The 21,206-nt window shown below is 28.8% G+C and overlaps 2 protein-coding genes across 2 annotated transcripts; both read left to right on the top strand.

Annotated features, from left to right (window-relative positions):
• Positions 1–9,078: 9,078 nt before the first annotated feature.
• Positions 9,079–9,605, top strand: LOC112513386 (zinc finger protein ZAT12-like). The gene has a single exon (XM_025119626.1). The coding sequence runs from the start codon at positions 9,089–9,091 to the stop codon at positions 9,527–9,529; it is 441 nt and encodes a 146-aa protein (XP_024975394.1). The 5' UTR covers positions 9,079–9,088; the 3' UTR covers positions 9,530–9,605.
• Positions 9,606–13,963: 4,358 nt separating this feature from the next.
• On the top strand, positions 13,964–14,563 carry LOC112513512 (zinc finger protein ZAT12-like). The gene has a single exon (XM_025119799.1). The coding sequence runs from the start codon at positions 13,986–13,988 to the stop codon at positions 14,439–14,441; it is 456 nt and encodes a 151-aa protein (XP_024975567.1). The 5' UTR covers positions 13,964–13,985; the 3' UTR covers positions 14,442–14,563.
• The last annotated feature ends 6,643 nt before the right edge of the window (positions 14,564–21,206 follow it).

The following is a 21,206-nucleotide window of genomic DNA, read 5'->3' as shown; positions in this document are numbered from 1 at the left end:
CAAAACTTTTTACTTGACGTATAAATATATTAAATTAATTAGACTTTTTTGAATTATTTATTAATATAACAATATTAAAAAAATATAGATGACAATTTATTTCGTTAATATTCTAAAAAGAACTTTAAAAGATATGTATTTATTTGAACAACATAAAATAGGAAAAGTTACTTTTTTTACAAACAAAATATATCTCGAAAATAATGTTTCATATTTATTTAATAAATATTTTAKTCTAARAATATTTAATTTRAATGCAACTTAATAAGAAAAAGTAAAAAAAATTAAATGTTTTTTTAGATCATAGCAATGAAAAATGAAAATCACTAATAATAATTTAAAATAAGTTTTTATTTTAATTTTAGTTAAGTCATCAAAATGATGTGACATCCACGTCACCTCATTAAAGCCACACAAGCAAAAAAGTCAAAGGGTTAACCGGTTTAAAAGGTAACAGGTTACCCATTGCTATTATGAGTAGATTTTTTAAAGTACAATGCCTTAATAAAAAATAATTTGAAAGTATATTGTTGTAATAAAGAAAAACAAAAGTAGAATRCTATAATAARWWWTTTTATGAAAGTAGGTTGCTATTTCATGCATTTAACCCTTTTAAAATTTATAAAAGGATAAAATGCACAAAATAACAATTTACTTTCATAAATTTCTTTATTATATCATTGTACTTCTAATTTTTTTTATTACAATAATGTACTATCAAACTATTTTTATTAGAATATTGTACTTTAAAATTTTTACCTATTATTGCATTGGACAATCTTTTGATTTAAATTTACCCATTATATCAGGTTTCCATGTCAACTCATTGTTCACGTAGGTTGTCCACATGTACTATAGTGATGTGATTTTTTTATTACAACCTTTACTTTCAAAATTATTTTTATTATAACATCTACTAGTTCTTATTAAAAATTTAATATTTATATATTTTACATGTTATTTAATAAATATATTAAATGAATTAAAAACTCTAAATTATTCATTAATATACAAATATTAATAAAACTAGTAGAAGACAACTTATCTCGCTAATATTTTTTTAAAAATATGTGTTTTGAAAAAAGAAAATATTTTTTTTTCTTTTTTTACCAAAAAAATATTATCTTTTAAAAAATAAATTATATTTGTCCAATTAATACAACAATATTAAAAAAATTATAGAACACAATTTATTTCGTTAATATTTTAGAGAGAACTTTAAAAGATATGTATTTTTTTTAACAACATAAAATAAGAAGTGTTACCTTTTTTACAAACAAAATGTATCTCGAAAATAATGTAGCATATTTATTTAAGAAATATTTTACTCTATAATATTTAATTTGTATGCAACTTAAAAAGAAAAAGTCAAAAAAAAAATGTTTTTTTAAATTATAGTAATGAAAAATGAAAATCATTAATAATAATTTGAAATATGTTTTTATTTTAATTTTAATTAAATCATCAAAATGATGTGTCATCCACATCACTTCATTAAAGCCACACAAGCAAAAAAAAGTCAAGTGATTAACCGGTTTAAAAGGTAACAGTTTACCCATTGCTATAATGGGTAGATTTTTTAAAATACGATGCCTTAATAAAAAATAATTTGAAGATACATTGATGCAATAATGAAAAACAAAAGTAAAATGATGTAATAAAAAAAATTATGAAAGTAGGTTGCTATTTAATGCATTTAACTCTTTATAAAATAGTGGATTGTAGATTTGATTCATGTGTTTTGATATTTTATTTTATTATGGTCCTTATGGTATGTTTATTATGGATTTGGTCCTTTTGATATTCAATTTGTCTTGGTCATTGTCTCTCTAACTAACGTCGCTGTCAGCTCCGTTAAATCAAAGACCATTTTTGTCTTTTTGCAATCAAATGAGAACCACAAAAAAGTTGAAAACTTTGAGCATCAATCTCAACCATCCAATCGCTTTAATCTAATAACATTAATTAATGTTTCATCTATAACTAAAGAAGGATATGATAGTAATTTTTCTTTTCTTGATTATTTTCCATTTCCCTTTTTTATAGATACCAAAATTTAGAACAAATTATTATTTGTTTTTAATTCAATCTTATACGATGTAGTTTATATGTAATAATAAGATATTTTAAATTTCATTAATTGATAATAATCTTTTAATATTTCATTAGTTTATCGTATTATTAATTTAATTTCACTTGTTTACTTTCTCACATTTACATTATTTACTGTTAACACATAGGAAAACTTACATTTTATAAAATATATTTGACTATTTTAAATAATAAAAACATCATATGAAAAAACAAAATACAGTAAATATAAAAAAAAATGTAATAAAAATATCACCTGTAAACATCAAAACTTTATTTCACGCAATGAAATAATACAATATCACTAAATTGAAACAAAATTAGTGTTATTTGATATGTAAAAACAAAACAAACTTGATGTGAAAATGAAAATGAAACACTAAAGTGTTCTTTTTCATATTGTAAAACAACATAATGTCGCTAATGTTAAACGATAAATTGTTATTTCATAAGGTGAAACAATGTGCGTTGTTTCACATTTTTTAAAACAAAACAAAAACAGACATAATTATATAATAACGATAAAGAATGTCAAAGAAAAACTTTTTTTTTAATCCTTACTTGATGTGTAATGTAAGATAGTAATTATCTTTTTTAATTGGGAGAGATGGCAGAGTGGACGAAAGCGGCGGATTGCTAATCCGTTGTAAATTCTTTTCTCCAAAATGAAAAACCAAAAGTTAAAATCTTTAAAGAAAATTACATTAATCTCAATAGATTCCCTATTTTTAAAAAATTCGACATTGATTATAACACTAAAATATTATATTTATCTATGAAAATATTATTTCTCTCTATAAATATTTATATTCAAAACTTCATACCGAGGTGTTCTCCATATTTGGAGAAAAAAAACCTTTTATTTTCTACTTTATTTATTTTGAGAATAGTTGTAAAGAATCTGTTACAACATAAAATTGATTAAAAAATCTTTATTTTTTGCATTTCAAAAAATCTATTGAAGATGTTATAATGTCGAGCTCAATTCTCTTTCAAAAAATGTTAATTTTTAATTATAGTCAAATTTGACTAGTTAGATGTATCATATATATATATATATATATATATATATATATATTTCGTTTCAAATGCAATTAATTATATTTGTACAACCAATGCAACCCAATAAATTGAAATGTTTATGAAAATGATGAGATTTCATTTATTATGATTTGAATATTTATGGAAGATGAATATAGTTCATTAATTATAATCAATACTTCATATTAGGAAACAATCAAAACTTTTATTAAATCACATATTCATCAAATTAAATGGATGGTTGAGATTGAGTTGTATTAATTGTACAAATGTAAAGGGTTGTATAAAAACTCACCTCTATATCTCTCTTTCTTTCTCTCTTTCTATATATATATATATAGAGAGAGAGAGAAAGAGAGAGAGAGAGAGAGTTTGTTTCAAATACAACCTATCGCATTTGTACAACCAATGCAACTCAATAAATTGATATATTTATGGAAATGATGAGAGTTCATTTATTATGATTTGAATATTTATAAAAGATGAATATGGTTCATTAATTATGATCAATACTTTATATTAAGAAACAATCAAAACTTCTATGAAATCACATACTAATCAAATGAAATGGACGGTTGAGATTGAGTTGTATTAATTGCACAAATGTCATGGGTTGTATAATAACCAACTTATATATATATGATTTTATAGACGTCTACGATCACGACCATTGTGATTTTGTACAAATGGCCAGATATGCCCATAACCTGAAGATGAAGATACATATGTAATAATTTGATGAACACATAAAATTAAAAAAATTATTTGCATAAACAAATGTATCAACTGAATACATTAATTATGGCACAGCATGCATATTTAATTGACCAAAATGAATCCAAAAGTAGCAATTTTTTACATTTGTTTCTAACTATAAACCATATTTGTTATATTAACCAACCATTTTTCCAAGACAAACATTTTAAATTGTTATACTAAAAATTTAGTTTATTATTTCAATAATATATTTTTATTATAATATCGAGAGTAAAATTACACTTTTGATTCATGTTGTTATCATTCATTACCAACTCTCGTCTCTCTTTTGATTAATTACACCTTTGATCACTGTCTTTGTCATTTTGTTTCACTTTTAGTCTCGTAGACTAACTTTTGTTAAACATGTCTGTTAATTCGAGGGGTATATTTGTCTTTTCATGATTTATTTAATTTTAGTTTAATAATAAAATAGATAAATTATTAAATTAAATCAAATTTTATATATATACTGTATTATAAACCATTTGACAAAAAATTTTAAAAATTATTTTTTATGCATAAAATATTTTTTATTAATGCATGTTACTTAAAACTCAAGATTAAAAATAGATTATGCGTCAGTACAACTTATTAAAGCTCCATATCTGAATTCGTGTAASTAACTGCAGATAAACATAATCAAATACAGGATAAACATCTCATTTTAAATATAAAAAATCTAAATATAATTAAGATAATCATTGAGTTCTAACAKAATATTTAAYTATTATCTTTATAAAATGTTATATTATTAAAYCAAAAATAAATTATTTYRTTATTAAACTTAAATTAAATTATAATAAAAGAAATAAATTAAATAAATTACATAAAAATGAAAACTTTTAAATAGTTGATTTGATATTAACATTGATATATTTTTTTTCAAATTTTTATGATATTTTCAAAATCATATTTTATTCAAAAATAAAATTATTATTGTTGTCTTAACAACACATGAAATCGTATTATAACATTGACAAAGACAAATAATAAAATAGAACATTAAAATCGAAATGTGGAAACTCTTGTGTATATATATATATATATATATATATATATATATATATATATATATATACACACACATAGTACATCATCTTGGGCAAAGACCACAGATTGAAGCCACAATCATCTTCGCCGGAGACCCTCGTCACTCTCTCTCATCTTCGTCTCTTTTGTGTCTCTATCATCGACAACGCTCTGATCCCACAAACACCCAGATCCCCTCATCTCTCACCCCTTCAACCCACTTGTCCCATTATCCATAGTGGTTGACATGGTTAATTACGTAAACACCCTTTTCCTTTTCCTTTTTTATTTTTATTTTTGTTAAAATTAGGTTTCTTGATTGACCCCAAGTCAATGCTTGAAATGAATTTGACCTATGTGTTTGTGCCCTTTAGAGAGGTAAACTGATAATTAACCCCCTGAAACCTTCCCATGTCTAGAATTACAGAGAGGGGAAGTCACAAATTCATCTTTGCATATGCTTCCGATGTTGCCGTAGATGCTTCCGATTTCAAGCTAACCATACCAGATATTGTCCACAAACCTTGACTCACTAATTTAGAATGTGTCCGATAAATGAAATATCAAGTCGCTTGTAAGATAACCTTTGTTTTCCTCAACCAATGTGAGATCATACAATCCACCGCCTTCGGAGCCAAACATCCTCGCTGGCACAACGATCCAGTTCCCGACTCTGACACCATCTATAACATCACAGGCTAACTGCACCAGATATTATCCGTTTTTCCATTCAGCAACTGCCAAACAGCCCCTTAATCGAATGCGTTCTCTACTAATTTCCTAACACATGTTAGTATCAATTTTTCACATAAGAAAATCTAATTAACAACATTCAATACAATAAAATCAGGTTTTTAGGACGCTAACAATATTCTAAATATCATAATATATTTCTTTATAGAACTTAAATTTATAAGACTAAAGAAAGGTTCGTTCCAAAACTTTTTGGAGGCTTTATTACACTTGTATAAAGACAAAATATATAAGTTCACGCCACATATTGTACTAAAAGTATTACAAATAAAAACACAACAAAAATGTCTTAAAGTGATAAAATAGCATATAAAATTCCCTTCTTCTAACATTAAAATTTTCAACAAGTTCTTTGTAATCAACTTTCTCCAATAAGTCGTTAATTAAAAGACTAGCATATAAAAGTTTACCAACTATTGTTACTCAAGTTCTCAAAAAATTCTAGCTCGATTTTAAGCCCAAATTATCCTTCAACATGTTATCAACGGGCTATAGGGCTCTAAACAATGACGATCAATATTATGATGAACGAAGTCAACAAAATTGCAGGGTTGTTGCTTGTCGAACAAGAAGAAGAGAAATAAAGAACACGAAAAAAAGAAGATCATCATACAAGGTCGTGTTTGATGTTTCATTCCGAAAATTAGGCACTGGGAAAACAAAGATGAACAGGACTAGCCAACTAGAAGAGTTCAATCTTCAAAATTAGAGACCTAAGGAAAAGGGATTACAGATTTGCAATCAAAATCAAGAATTGGCATATTTGGTAGAAGAGGAAAGGGATTGGGGCATTGGACTTTACTTAGAAGGCCAAATTAAGATGGACAAGATCGAAAGGAATTACGCTAAAACATGAGCATAAAATCAAAATATATATGATTGGATACAAGTTAAATATATAGAACAGGGTCCAAGAAAGTTTGAGGGCCCTAAAATTTCTGAATTCATAGTTCGGAATGTCACATTGGACAACGTCCTGCCCTGTCCTGTTAAACAATAAAATGTCAAATCTAGAAGTGTGTTATGTTGTAATAACTTTATACAACACTTTTGAGCGTTTTAACAAGTTTTTTATTATCATTTTATAAATAAAACATTCTATAAACACATCTTTGTAGATGATAATTGTTAGAATTTCTGGGTGTTTCGATTGTTTGGATTAGTGAAAGTTGTGATTTACTTTCAGATTGAAATATTTCGATGATACAATCAAAACTTCAATCGGATAAAATTCAGTAATTCGAACAGAGAATTGATGTTATGAATCTGTCTGTACCCACGAAAACCAAATGACCAATACGGAAACAAAATTTGAAAACTGTCAAACGGCAGTTTCGGAACCACCAAACCGGGTTTAAAAAACAGGGCCAAAACTGGGTTCAAAATCAACAAATTCGGATTTTCGTGCATTTTCCATATAGTAGCATTTTGACCCCAGCCAGGGGCTCTACCCCTTGGACCCCGCTACCAGGGGTTCTGCCCCCGAACCCCCGTCGTTTAGGGGCTTTGCCCCTAAATAACGGTATACTTTAAATCGAAATAAACTCAAACAAGTGTGCACTTCGCACCACCCTTACTTGTTCAATATTTATCAAGATTACATTGGTTAACAAATTAATCTCATTACATTTAAATGATATTGGTGATACAAATCACCAACAACATTTGTTTTAATAAAACACTCTTTTAACTGGATACTTATAAACAACTAATACTACGTTTTATTTTCAAAATATCTTAATATAATTTGTTAAGATGTATAAACTCATCATATAAATTTATTACAACATTTTTCAGATAAAATACTTTATTATGTAATCGTATAAACTTAGGATCATACAAAACGATATGTTAAAACACTTAATTGTGAACACAAATTTATTTTATTAGAGGGATTAATTTAATGTTTTCTTTTATCTTTTTAATTGGATCTTCCCCCAACCCAATCATGTGTGGAGACTGGAGAGTACCAAAACATGCCTCAGTGCACGAAACAAGCAGCTTTAAAGAAACTTGCATCCATTTTCCTCGTCAAACTCCACGCGCTGCCTCACGTGAACGTGGCCGTCACTCTTTTCAAGCATCCACGAAGTTTCTCCAACTTTACACCCATCCAAATTTCAACTCCATCTCCGTCTTCATCTCCACACACACATACATACACGCACAAGTCACGGATTTAAAAATTTTGTTACGTGGGTTTACTTTTAAGGTAGACTAAAAACCCGTAAAATCATCCGATGTGTTTTTAACCTAATTACAAGGGAAAAAGAAAGGTAAATCATGTAAAACCTAAGTTTTAACCTATAAATTTTTTTCAAGTTTTTGACTGAAGTCCCCCCTTTTTTTTTACTATTGCATCCGCCCCTGTACACACACACACATATATATATATATATATATATGTATGTATATAAATAATTGTGTGAAAAGAGATTATAATAAGAAACGTAAAATTAGATCTCAACACCTATCACTTTAATATTATATCCACCTATGAACTATGTTTTAGACGAAAATTGATCCAACGCATTTCAGTGTACTATATTAGTGTTGACATTCAATTATGATTATCAAAGAATATTAATATGTATTACCTTAATAATTTGATAACTTCATGTATTGTGATAATCGTAAAAACTATTATCTTAAAGTATTGTTTGGTATGATTTTTTTCCTCTATTGCTGGTATTAGTATATTGAGGAACAACGTAATTTTTTAATAATATGTTTGTTACATATGTATGCGGTTAACAATGTAAAACTTTTTTAGATGTAACATTTATTTCACAAACAAATTAAAAAGTCTCACATAGTAAAACAAATATACGTTAAACAAATATATGTTAATTGATATTCTAAATCTTACTCTTAAATGGAAGAAAATCATATGAAATATCACATGATGCACTAATTCTTAAGACTTTCATAATTTTATGTGTTCTTAAATAAAGGTCCCCTTATATATAGGGTTGAGTTTTAATGAGAATAAAAATTAAGATAAGAAAAAAAAATTCACCTTTAGATCAATCTTGATCGAAGATCAACACCAATAAAATACAACAAATCAATTCTCATAAAAAAAACACAATAACACCAATAAAGGTAACAAGAGTTTAACTCCTATTGTTATTCAATCTTCGTGTGTGTATACATATATATATATATATATATACATATATATATATATATATATAATTTATTAAAATCATTCACACACAGATTTAAAAAATACTATATAAAATAGACCTTATTTAGTAACACGCCATAGTGAAGTCATCACTTACGCGCTCACACGTTATCTTTCCAATGACTCTTCCTTAGCCAACAAGACACTCGTTAACATAATCTGCATCACCACAATCATATAAATACCACTCAAACCCAAACAACCCTTCGACAAACACATCAAAAAATGACTGTGAAAAGACTTCTAGAAGCTGACACCGAGATCGAGAACATGGCCATGGCTAACTGCTTAATGCTCCTATCTACCGTCGGAAAATCCGCCCAACCACGGCGGTTGTTCCACTGCAAGACCTGCAACAAGCCGTTTCAGTCGTTCCAAGCTCTCGGCGGCCACCGTGCCAGTCATAAGCGACCGAAATTAAACGACGACGGCCTGAGTCAATCGCCGCCCAAACCCAAGACGCATGAGTGCTCCATTTGTGGACAGGAGTTTGCCATCGGACAAGCTTTGGGTGGTCATATGAGACGGCACCGTGATGATGCTACCGGAAAAACCATTCGGACGGTGGCGAAGAAGAAGCAAAGTACGGAGACGAGAGGATTCTTTTTGGATTTGAATTTGACACCATACGAAAATGACTTGAAACTGTGGCCTATTGTTACATGATCTTTAGTGATGTAATTATCAGGAGGGATTTTTGTTTTTTAATTTTTTGTGTAAATTAATTTATTTTTGAGATTTGAATAATATTAGATTTATATATATATATTTTTAATATAATCGTGTTTGGTGATTGGAAGTTCATTTTATCTGTTTATTGACATATTTTTTTGAACTGGGGATAAGGATCAAACTCCATTGTTGTAGTGAGATTTACGTTATTGAAAAAGAATGTTAATCCTAAAATTGGAATAGATAATTCTCGTGTAAAAGCTTACAACATTGGCATAGGCACGTATACAGTAGGACATCTTTGACGGATTTTTTAAAATTTATTTGAAATCGGAAAATCAAAAATCAAAAGCCTCGTAAAGATTTGTATTTCAATCCAACAAATTTTCTAAGTTAGATATTATAACATTGATTATATTATTCAAATGTTTGATATATTTAATAAAATACCCTCATACACATTTAAATTTGAATGCTCTAACCAGTGGCAATAATAAAGGGCATTGCTATAGAACCGTATTTATGTCAGAATAGGTTAAATCATGTATTGAAAATTTAAAAAACCGATGTTGACTTGTGTGAGAAAAAAAGAGTTGATCGAGATGCATTTATTAATACTAGAAGGGTGTTCACGTAATACAGTAAAATACATCTTAATTTTATTGTTTCATTTTATTCTTTATCTCTATTGATATAATGTGGTTTTTTGTGGTTTTGATAAAAGTGATAATGTTTTTATTTTTGAATAAAATATAAATTTAAAGATATCATAAGAATTTGAAAAAAAAATATCGTATTAGTATTAAATTTATTACTTAAAGTTCTCGTTTTTTTCTGTAATTTTCTTTAATTCGATATATTATTTATAATTAATTTAGATTTAATAAGAAAATTTTTATTTATTGTTTAATAATATAATTTTTTATAAAGATAATAATTAAATATTTTGTTATAACTAATGATTATCCTAATTATATTTTAGATTTTTTATATTTAAAATGAGATATTTATCCCGTATTTGATTATTTTTACCTATAGTTAGTTACACGAATTCAAAGATATAGCTTTAATAAGTTGTAATTACGCACAAGTTTACTTGTGATCTTCAATTTTAAGTAATATGCATCAATAAAACAGTAATTTATGCATAAAAATGATTTTAAATAGTTTTTGTCAAATACTTCATAATATAGTATAGATATATATGGACTTGAGATCCTATGAGACCAATGTTTTACACTTGAAACCTCAAAGCAAAACACTGTGAAGGTAGCCTTCACATTACTTTTGTTGTGAAGGTTCGGATTTTTTTTTTACTTTTACAGTGTTTTGTTGTGAAGTTTTATGTGTAAAAAAATGGTCTTACAAATCTCACAAAAACAGTCTGGTCTTGCATGAACCCAACTCTCTCTCTCTCTCTCTCTCTCTATATATATATATATATATGTATGTATGTATGTATGTATTCTTAGTTATATCGTATAATCTATACTGGCAAAAGTATTAAAAATAAAAGATGATTTGTATACAATAAAGGCGTTTATGTTGGTTGACAATAAGTCTTTCTTGCGTACCTTATACTTTAAAGCTCAAACTCATAGACGTAAATTAATTTCTTTGCAGAAATTTTGAATCGAGCCAAATATATTAATCCTTTCAAGTTTCCTAAAAAGCAAACCTAATTTAAAATTTAATTCTGCTTATCTAACCATTAACCAAATCCAACATGTAAACCGTATATAATTTAACTGCCTTTTTTAGGTATGGTTTAACATTAAGTCAGGGTCGTTTACCTAACGCTTACCCGGGTAAGTGGTTATCAGCAAAAATCAACACTATCACTAACTTACATGGTAAGATTTTAGTTAACGAAAACGGTATCATACGCAACAATTTACCCAGTAAATGCTAACCGTGGTAAGAGTCGTCGCCCTCACTTATCTGGTAAGACTCTCTCGGTCCCTGGCTTCACTCTTACCGGTAAGATTTAATTTGGTTCTTCCATATGCATCTGATAAGGTAATGTGACTTGACAAACGCTTACCCAGATAAGCGTTTGAATAAACGGTCCCTCGGTTGAGTTTGGATAATAGTTTTTACATATAAAAAATGCTGATAAATGAGATGAGTCACGTAATGTTTGATTTTCTCAATCTTTATTTATGAATTATATATATATATATATATATATATATATATATATAAAAGAGTGTACGGTTGGAATGTGTTGCATTTGGTAAGGTTAGGTTGGTAGATTCTTCTAGTAGTGTAAAGCACCATTAATTAAGCTACGCCAGAAAGTCAAAATCTTGCTCTAAGCGCAGTTGTTTTGCTCAAGCTTAATGGAAATAAGTTGACTCCAATCAATTAAAAACCAAATTAAATTTAGAGTAAATTATGATGTTCGTTCCTCTGGTTTGTTAACTTAACGAAACAAGACTTTTATTAATCCTTGTGTTTTTTAAATTACTTTTTTCGTTCTTCTGGTTTTGAATTTATTATTGTTTTCGTTATTAAACTAACATCATCAGTAGTTCACCGTTAAGTATGAAAGAAGAAAACAACAATGAATTGTAAACCACATAATTCAAAAAAAAAAAAAAACCTGATTAGAATGAGATGTACTGAGATCATCGGATCAACCCTGTTAGCAAACGTGATTCATGGGTGAGTTTGAAATTAAATATAATAAATAGTCCAGATTTTTTTCTTACGCTTGTCACTTTAATTATTGTATTTATATTTTATAATAATATCGAGTGTGAGGATAATTAAGGGAGCATGGAGTGGAATTCAACTAAAGGGGCGGCATGGCGATGGCAAGCAGCTTACAGAATTAGACTGCACTTCCATTCCAATTACTTTGAAAAATATATAAATAAAATCAAAGCTTCTAGACATTATTTAATTAATTTTTTAATTAAATAAAAAAATAATACATCTAGAAATATAGTAAAAAGTCAATTTGGTTATACATAACTTATGCCTCCCGTCACCTTTTTTGTTTTTAATTTATAGTTATGTTTAACTTTATTAAAGTTTGGTGTTCGATTATAACATTATATAAAAACTGTAGATGTAACAAGCTTTTTAGATCTGATCCAATTCAATTGGAATTGGAATTGAAATTGGATACCCACTTTTGACTGATTGATCATGGTTGAATCAGATGATTCTTTATGTACCCATGATTCATAGGTTTGTTAAATTAAAAATAAACTATTCGCAATAATTGGCCTTGTCACAACGACAAAATCCCGGTTGTGCTAAGCTTGTTCGGAATTGACATAACAAACACTTGTAACGAGCCGACTCATCTTGTTGCTATACTTGGAGAGTACCCATATTCTTTTACGAAGCTACTCTATTAAAAGGTGTACCAAATCATATCTAAATCGGTTTCCTCTTGTTGGTTTCATTTTAGCGTGAAAATTACTCATATTTTACAATTTGTTGAATTTTTGCGGATTTTTGTGTTTTTTTGACCAACTTACGTAAACCCAAGAAATTTGATACATTATTTTTGTGGGCTAGCTCAACTGATAATAAAGGTTGGGCCTTTGGGGATCCTTCTCAGTGGTTATCGGTTCGAGTCCTGCAAGGCACTGGAGATTTTCCTGGCTATTCTCCATGGTCCTTGGGATTAGTTGGGATGCACACAAGCTGGTTCAGACACTAATTATTAATAAAACAATGATAGAAACTAAGATCCAACCCCTTGATGCTGTTTGTCACTACAACAAAATTGAGTTTATAAGATCCCAACATATTTATGTGTTCTAATAGATAATTTAAAATGATATATTTAATACATAAAACAACATTATATATTCATGTGTGTGTGTGTGAAATTAGTTTTTACAATCCTCAATATATTTTTTTATTAACCTGGATATCCAACTCGTTAGGCGAGCCGACTAATCTCAGGACGACCAACTGTTTTGCAGATAGCCCGGAGTCACCGTATTTGAACTTCCGTGGCCAGGGGATTTTTATTCCTTATTGGATTTAAACATGTGACCTCCTAATACTTTTGATCTTTGGAGCCAAGCTCAAACCACTCAGACATCAATCTTGTTATTGTTATTGTTATGGACAATCAAATTAATAAATTTTTTCTAAAAAGTGAGAGACACGTGAGGTGCACGTGAACGTAATCCACACTTTAAAGTTTATTCTAGATTTCAAAGAAGTTTCCAATACCATAAGTCGAAATCGACCACTTCCTTAACTCATCCAATTACCTCATCAGTTACGGCGTACGCGGTCACACGCTATCACCTCTCACTTCTACTGTCCTCAATTACTTCATATTTTCCACAACACATCACACACGTGTACCCCCCCACTATACATATATATATACACATCTCCAACAATTTGCTTACATACATACTGCATCCATAATTCCAACATCCTCATCGTTTTCATTGAAATCAACAGAGAAAAAATGGCCATCAAAAGAAGCTGGGAAGACGACAGAGAGGTCGAGAATCTAGCCATGGCTAACTGCTTGATGCTTCTATCTCGGGTCGGTCAATCGGATTCACCACCCGATCGGGTGTTTCACTGCAAGACCTGTAACAAGCAGTTTAAGTCATTTCAAGCACTCGGCGGCCACCGTGCCAGCCATAAGCGACCCAAATCGGCGGAGAGTGAAGCTCAGTCGCCGGCGAAGCCCAAGACTCATGAGTGTTCCATTTGTGGTTTGGAGTTTGCGATTGGGCAAGCGTTGGGTGGTCATATGAGGAGGCATCGTGACGGTGGAAGTGGGCGGCCGGAGGTCGCGAGGAGGGCGGAGCCGGTGGCGGAGAAGAGAGGCTTGTGTTTGGATTTGAACTTGACGCCGTACGAGAACGATATGAAGCTATGGAGTAGTAGTGTTAAAACGGCTCTTGCTATATAAAACGACATCGTGTTTAGGGAACGAATGGAAGTTGACGGCTTTTGTGGTCATCCTCATTTTCTCATAAATGGACTGTACATATATTATGGAACAGGGTTTTAGAAGGGAGTGATTTAAATTTATATATTCAAATGATTTTGTTATTTTATATTTCATATTTTTTCGATTATTATATATATATATATATATTTATTTATTTATTTTAAGACGAAAAGAGTAACAGAGTCGAGAATTAAATCAATTTTGCGTAACAAATTTAACAATTCATTTGATGATTGAGGTATGTTTTTCTTTTTGAGAACATGTTAACTAAAATAAATGTCGAGTATTGGGGCTTATCCTTATAGATTTTCGATTCGAATCTCTTTAGATGAAAAATAATTTCACACGTTACGTACCCTTTCACGTTTCTTTCCATTTTCTGTGTGTAAAGGTACAAGGTCTATACTCTATATGTAACTGTAGGGGTGGTTAGGTAAATGCTAGCGTGGTACGCATAAAAATTAAATGATAGTAGGAAAAAGAAAAAGTCGGCATATCCACGTCTTATTGGAGGCAGATTTCTGTGTTTGTTATCTTCAGAGTCTTAGGACCATTATTTTTCTATGTATTTTCTTCAAAGCATCAATGAGATTAGTCGAAGTACGTACAAATTAATCTGGACAATAACAATTACCAAAAAAGATAGCTTTCACCATATTTTAGCAAGCAAACCCTTCACTGATTTACGTAAAAACACATAATTATGTATTTTAAAATAACTGTATCAACTCTTAAACTGATCTTTTGAAAACCAGTTTTCCAAAATAAAAATTGAACTGAAATATGTTCTATTTTCGTTTTCCCCTTCTTGTACTCTATTTTGTTTTTTATCTTATTGGAAACTATATAATGTTGTTCAAAATAAATCTGTAGCGTTCGGCGCGTAATTCAGTTGGCAAATGAATGGAACGACTTTGCCCATAAACATGACAACTTAGACAAATCTCGGGTTTGACCACCCCCGACTAGTCTTTGTTATTGAGCGAGTCAACAAAATATTTTCTTATATATATATATATATATATATATATTTTAATGATAGGTTATGTACCGTCACTATTATCATCAACCTTAATTAAGTATCGATGTTTCTTTTTACTTAAAAAACGAGTTGAAATAGTGGATGGAAATATAAGTTTAGAATTATTAAAGTCAAATTGGTACATAAATATGGGGCTGCTTTAGTGCTTAATCTACAAACTATTAAAAATTAGTGTCAAACCAAATAAATGGTCGTAAACAATCCACCTCTTCCTAAAAAAGACTATGAATAAGCTCCTAGCTAAGCACTTATCAAAGTAGCTGGTTGTTTCGTATAGTAGGTTTATTGCTTAGAAAAATGGTTTATTATTTTCATTTCAAAGCACGTCTTAGAAACACAATTCTGGTATTTAATTGGTTTGTTTATTTATCTTTTGTTATAGACTGTAAAAATAGCTTTAAAATATAGTGACGAACGATGACTTGAGAATATGAGTTAAAGTGAGAAGTGTAAGAAATAATTTGGATCGTTGATCACTTTTAATCTCATCTCACCCTATGAATTATGTATATCACAAGAATCGATCCAGTGCATTTTGATGCATCGCATTAGTATTGATCTTCAATCATGATTGATTCAATGGTTGAGATCTATTCTTACCATTTTCACCATAACTTTTATTTTCACCGAAATTCAACCTGTTATATATATATATATATATATATATATATATATAGAGGAGTGATCATATGAAAACCGTCTTCATTTGTGTAAACCGTGCAAACCACCTTCATCTGTCGATTTCATTGTTTAATTTTATGAAAATTTTTCATGAAATTGTTTAATCTTGTGAAATTGTTTCATATAATAATTTTTTTGATGAAGTTGTTTCATATATGGTTGTGAAATTGTTTCATATAATACTTAATGAAACTGTTTCATGTATTTCTCTAACATTAATGAAACTGTTTCATGTATTTCTCTAAAATTAAAATAATGAAGATGATAATATCTATGATTAACACCCTCCACAATAAAAATTATTAATCAACCTATCATAATTACAAAAAATGAACAAAATGAAAAAATTATGATTGGTTGAATGCGGTTTGTACGGTTTGTACAAATTGAGTGATTTGCATTTGATCGCTCCCCTATATATATAATGTACCTATGTACTATATTAAGGGGTTGTTTGTTTACCTCTTAATAGTTCCATTAAAAGACAGCCTCTGAATCGTTAAGAAATGAATCCTGTTTGGCGGGAAAAAAAGTTTGCCTCTTATTGGTTCTAAAACTCTTTTAATGATTTTGTATCATGTGCCTCTCTTAACCATTCAGCACCCTAATTTCGTTGTAAATAATTATATTTCATTTTACACTATATCATAAGAACCTACTCAATCATTCAGCAACAAACCATTCAGCAACTGTCAAACAGTCCCTAAGATGTATTCAAGATCACTTAGCCTCCTTCATCTTCGATGCAAGAGCGTTCGATAAGTGAGCTATTAGCTGAACCGTCATTAATTAGAGGCCTTATATAGTTCATTGGTTGAGTGTATGATTCATCATCTTTATTTCTACGTGGAATTGATCATAAATCAACTAATTTTGCCGTTTCTTTTATTACTAAATTGATTACAAAGCTTGTCTCTATTAAATCTGGAGTTGATCAAGATACTGCTGCTAAAAACTAAGGAAGTTATAATTTAAGTTTCCTCACCGTCACCACTTATAACAAAATATAAAGATAGTTACTCCACTTGTCACGTTTGGGAAGTTGCAAAACAGCAATGGTGTAAACGTAAACTTAAAAAGGATAATTGATTAATTAATCAATCGTGACCAACACTCTTTGACTTATACATATATTCAAATATATATACGTACATATATATATATATATATATATTTCAAATATTAAGAATTCCAGGAAGTTTCTAGAATATGGATATAAACAAATAATATTCAACATAACTCCAAATTCAAAGCTCCGCTCCTACTCATCCTTACGTATACAATTAATCGGTCCTTCCAACATATCTTGTTCCTAATTCCTTGTAATATTTGTCCATACGTACTTCCTCATTGATTTTTTATTCACCGTTAAATATGTATAGAATTATAAATCGATTTAAGGAATAATAAATAAAAACAAGATTAACTTTCATACCATATTATATTATAGGTCTTATAAATTAAGGTCTTTTTTGACAAAGTAGTTGATGTGTTGATAAGCTAATTGTTAGCTGATGAGTAAATCATGTTTGACAAAAACTAGTTGGTCGATAAGGTAATTGATGAACAAATCACGTTTGACAAAAAACTAGTTGATAAACTAGATGGAAACTATAAAATGATGGAAACTCGACATTTTTTGAAAAATAAGGGGACGTTTATCAAATGCTTACTCGGGTAAGAGCTTATCAAGTTACAGTACATTACCGGGTAAATATGAAAAGGACCAAGAATCTTATCCGATAAGAACAAAGAAATAACCGAGAGTCTTACATGATAAGAAATATTTTGTGATTGTGGTGGAGTATAATTGTTGTTTGTTGGGGGGTCATGTTGTATATCTTACATTTAATCTTTGGGTGAAATTAGTTTCAAAAAGAATTTTATAATATATAAATATTAACTTTATTTTGCTATTTGGTAAATTGTTTATACCAAGCCTTTTTCTTACAATTAGATATGGTTTATGTGTCATTTTCTTCTTATAGGAGGATTAAGAATGTACAAGAAGTCATCAGATCAAATTTAAATTGGCTGTTTCAATTAGAACCGACTGATTATAATTGAATATTGGATGTTAAAAGGTTTAGAAGAGCAATAACGAAACCAGAGAGTAGGTTGTAGGTAGCGGACAGTTAGACCATCTCCAACAAATTCTTTAAAATAGAGATTAAAATTTAAAACTTTCAAAAAATACTTATATTTAATTATGACCATTTCTAAGTTATAATATTAATTATATTAATCAAAAATTTCATACTTTAATAAAATATCAATTTTCATCACAAAACATTAATTTAAATGTTTCTTATTATTGATGACAATATGATAATAATAAACAATATTTTTTTTTCTCTTTCCTACATTTTTTATTTTGAGAGTATTAGAAGGGTACTCGCATAATGCAGCGAGATATATATATTCATTTTAATGTTTTTTTTTTTTTTTTGTCTTTGTTCATGTAATATGGTTTATGTGGTTTTGAAAAAAATAATGTTTTTATGATTTAGTGAAGTAATTTGTTTTTTGGCTTAACAATAAAATTTTATAAAGATAATGATTATTTTTGAACTCAATGATTATCCTGATTATATTTTAGATTTTTTATATAAAAAATGAGATATTTATCTTGTATTTGATTATTTTTATTCGCAGTTAGTTATACGAATTCAAAAATTGAGCTTTAATAAGTTGTACTTACGTATAATTTACTTGTAATCTTAAATTTTAAGTAATATGCATTAATACACAGTACTTCATACATAAAAAATGGTTTTTATGAATTTTTATCAAATGTTTTATAATATAGTATAGATGTTACACTTTTCATAACTCTAGTTTAGAAATTATGGTTTTTATTCTTATGGTTTTTAATTCATTGCTATTTTTGTTTTCATTGATTTATAATTTATCGTTGTTTCGGTCCCTAAGGTTTACAAATTTTTATTGTTTCGATCTCTTGTATGAATTAATCCAGAAACTAAAATAGCAATAAATTATAAGCCATTAAGACGAAAATCAAAGTTTGTAAATAGGTATAAAAATAAAAATTATTAACAAATTATACAGATAAAAATCATAATAGTTTTAAAGTAAAAATTTTGTTTAAAATCTCCTGTCTTTTTTGTTTTAAAAAATGCTCTTATGATTATCCTGCCACCTCTCAACTTTTCTAGTTTATACTTAAGAAAATTATAATAAATTTTGAAATTAATTAATTTTCACCCAAAAACAAACCAGAAAAAAACGTATAACCCAGAAAAAAAAATAGGAAATCTCCAAGAAATCGCTCTTTTTTTCTCTTTTTCCAACCACAAATATAAATGTCAAATTCCAATGACAATGGAAAGTCATGCACGATGAGAAGCATAATAAAAAATCTCTATTTTTAGATCAATTCCAATTAAATGTCAATATTAATAAGGTGTATTAGATTAATTTCATTCTAAAGTGTAATTAATGAATGGACATGGGATTAAAAGTGATCAAGAGTTCAAATATTTTCTTATATTTTTCATTGTAACTTTTCTTTTCACACGATTCTCCGTGGTCCAGGTGCAATTCCCAAATTATCCTAGAAAGAATAAAAGAGTACAAAAAAAATCTTTGCAAAATCTATTTTATGAAGTGTCATGAATTACTTTTTATTTCTTGTTTATATCTTATCCAAAAAAAAAATTGTGTGAAATCATTGTTTTGTTAAAGTTTTCTTTTTTCTGATTTCAAATTTTAATTTCTTTATGTTAAATTTTAGATTTACGTATAAAGAAATTACACTTTCATTTGAGAAACTATTTTACCAGCAATTTTTATTTATTCAAACAGGACTTTTACGATAAACTCAACTTATATTTATCAAACATGATCTTAGATTTCTAGCCACAATCGTGTGACAATAATTCCCTGCATTTATGCACACGCTATGTCCTGCAATAATCAATTTTTGCTATCGATTATTCTTCAAAATTTGTTGGGATGTGCCGATTTTCAACTATGTCTTGTGGGGTTGGAGAAAACTTCTCCAATTATATCGTTGTATAGATCCAACGTTTTTAAAGGGTATCGTAGGTTATACCTAAACTAGTTTCGCCAAATTGTAACTACAAAAAATCATTCTTGATATAAACTAAGTGGTCATAATTGTTGTGTACGTCTGGCATCGAATTATGGGCAGATGGGATATTCAACAACATCCCACAGAACCTCAACCACTACGCCACAACCCCTATGGTTTGTAAGATACCACATTGGTTGAAGAGGGAAACAAAAGTTGCTTTATAAAGAACCGAATACCTCCTATATCAGACGCGTTTAAAACCGTGATGTGGACAAAGCAGATAATATCTGATACGGTTAGCTTGAATGTTATAGATGGTATCAATGTCGGAAACTAGAGTAATCTAAGATATTAATTACATTACATGTAGCATTATATGTTGTAAATTGGAATCTCTTTGATTCTTTTTAATTTTTTTTATAATAAAAAAATCATTTATTTGGGTGATGCAAAAACCACTTATTTTTAATCAAATCATATTTTTTTTAATTAAATATTTTGTATATTATATAAAATAATTATTTATTTTACGTCTAAAACCTGTGATTAATTATCAGTCTTGGGAAAATGACGACTAATTCATGACAATTATCGAGCAGAAATTACAAACACCAGATGATAGTTGGTATACACTTCTTTACAAACAAAAACTAATAAAACAATGTGGCTAATCATGATGGTGGTGTCTGATTGGTTTGAGTTTGACTCCAAAAATCAAAAGTATCAGGAGGTCTCAGGTTCAAATCCACGAAGGAATAAAAATCTCCTTGTGTCCACGGAGGTTCAAATGCGGTGACTCCGGGCTATCTGTAAAGCAGGTGGTCGCCCTGTGATTAGTCGGCTCGCATAGCGGATTGGATATCCAGGTTAAAAAAACAATGTGGCTAATAATAATTAATAATTAAAAATATTTATAAAAACTAGAAGGGTACTCGCGCAATGC

This window comes from Cynara cardunculus (assembly GCF_001531365.2).
Source record: "Cynara cardunculus var. scolymus isolate 2C chromosome LG 5, CcrdV1, whole genome shotgun sequence".
Taxonomy (NCBI): Eukaryota; Viridiplantae; Streptophyta; class Magnoliopsida; order Asterales; family Asteraceae; genus Cynara; species Cynara cardunculus.
Note: the sequence above shows the minus strand (reverse complement) of the source record. Positions and strands in the feature narration are given on the sequence as shown.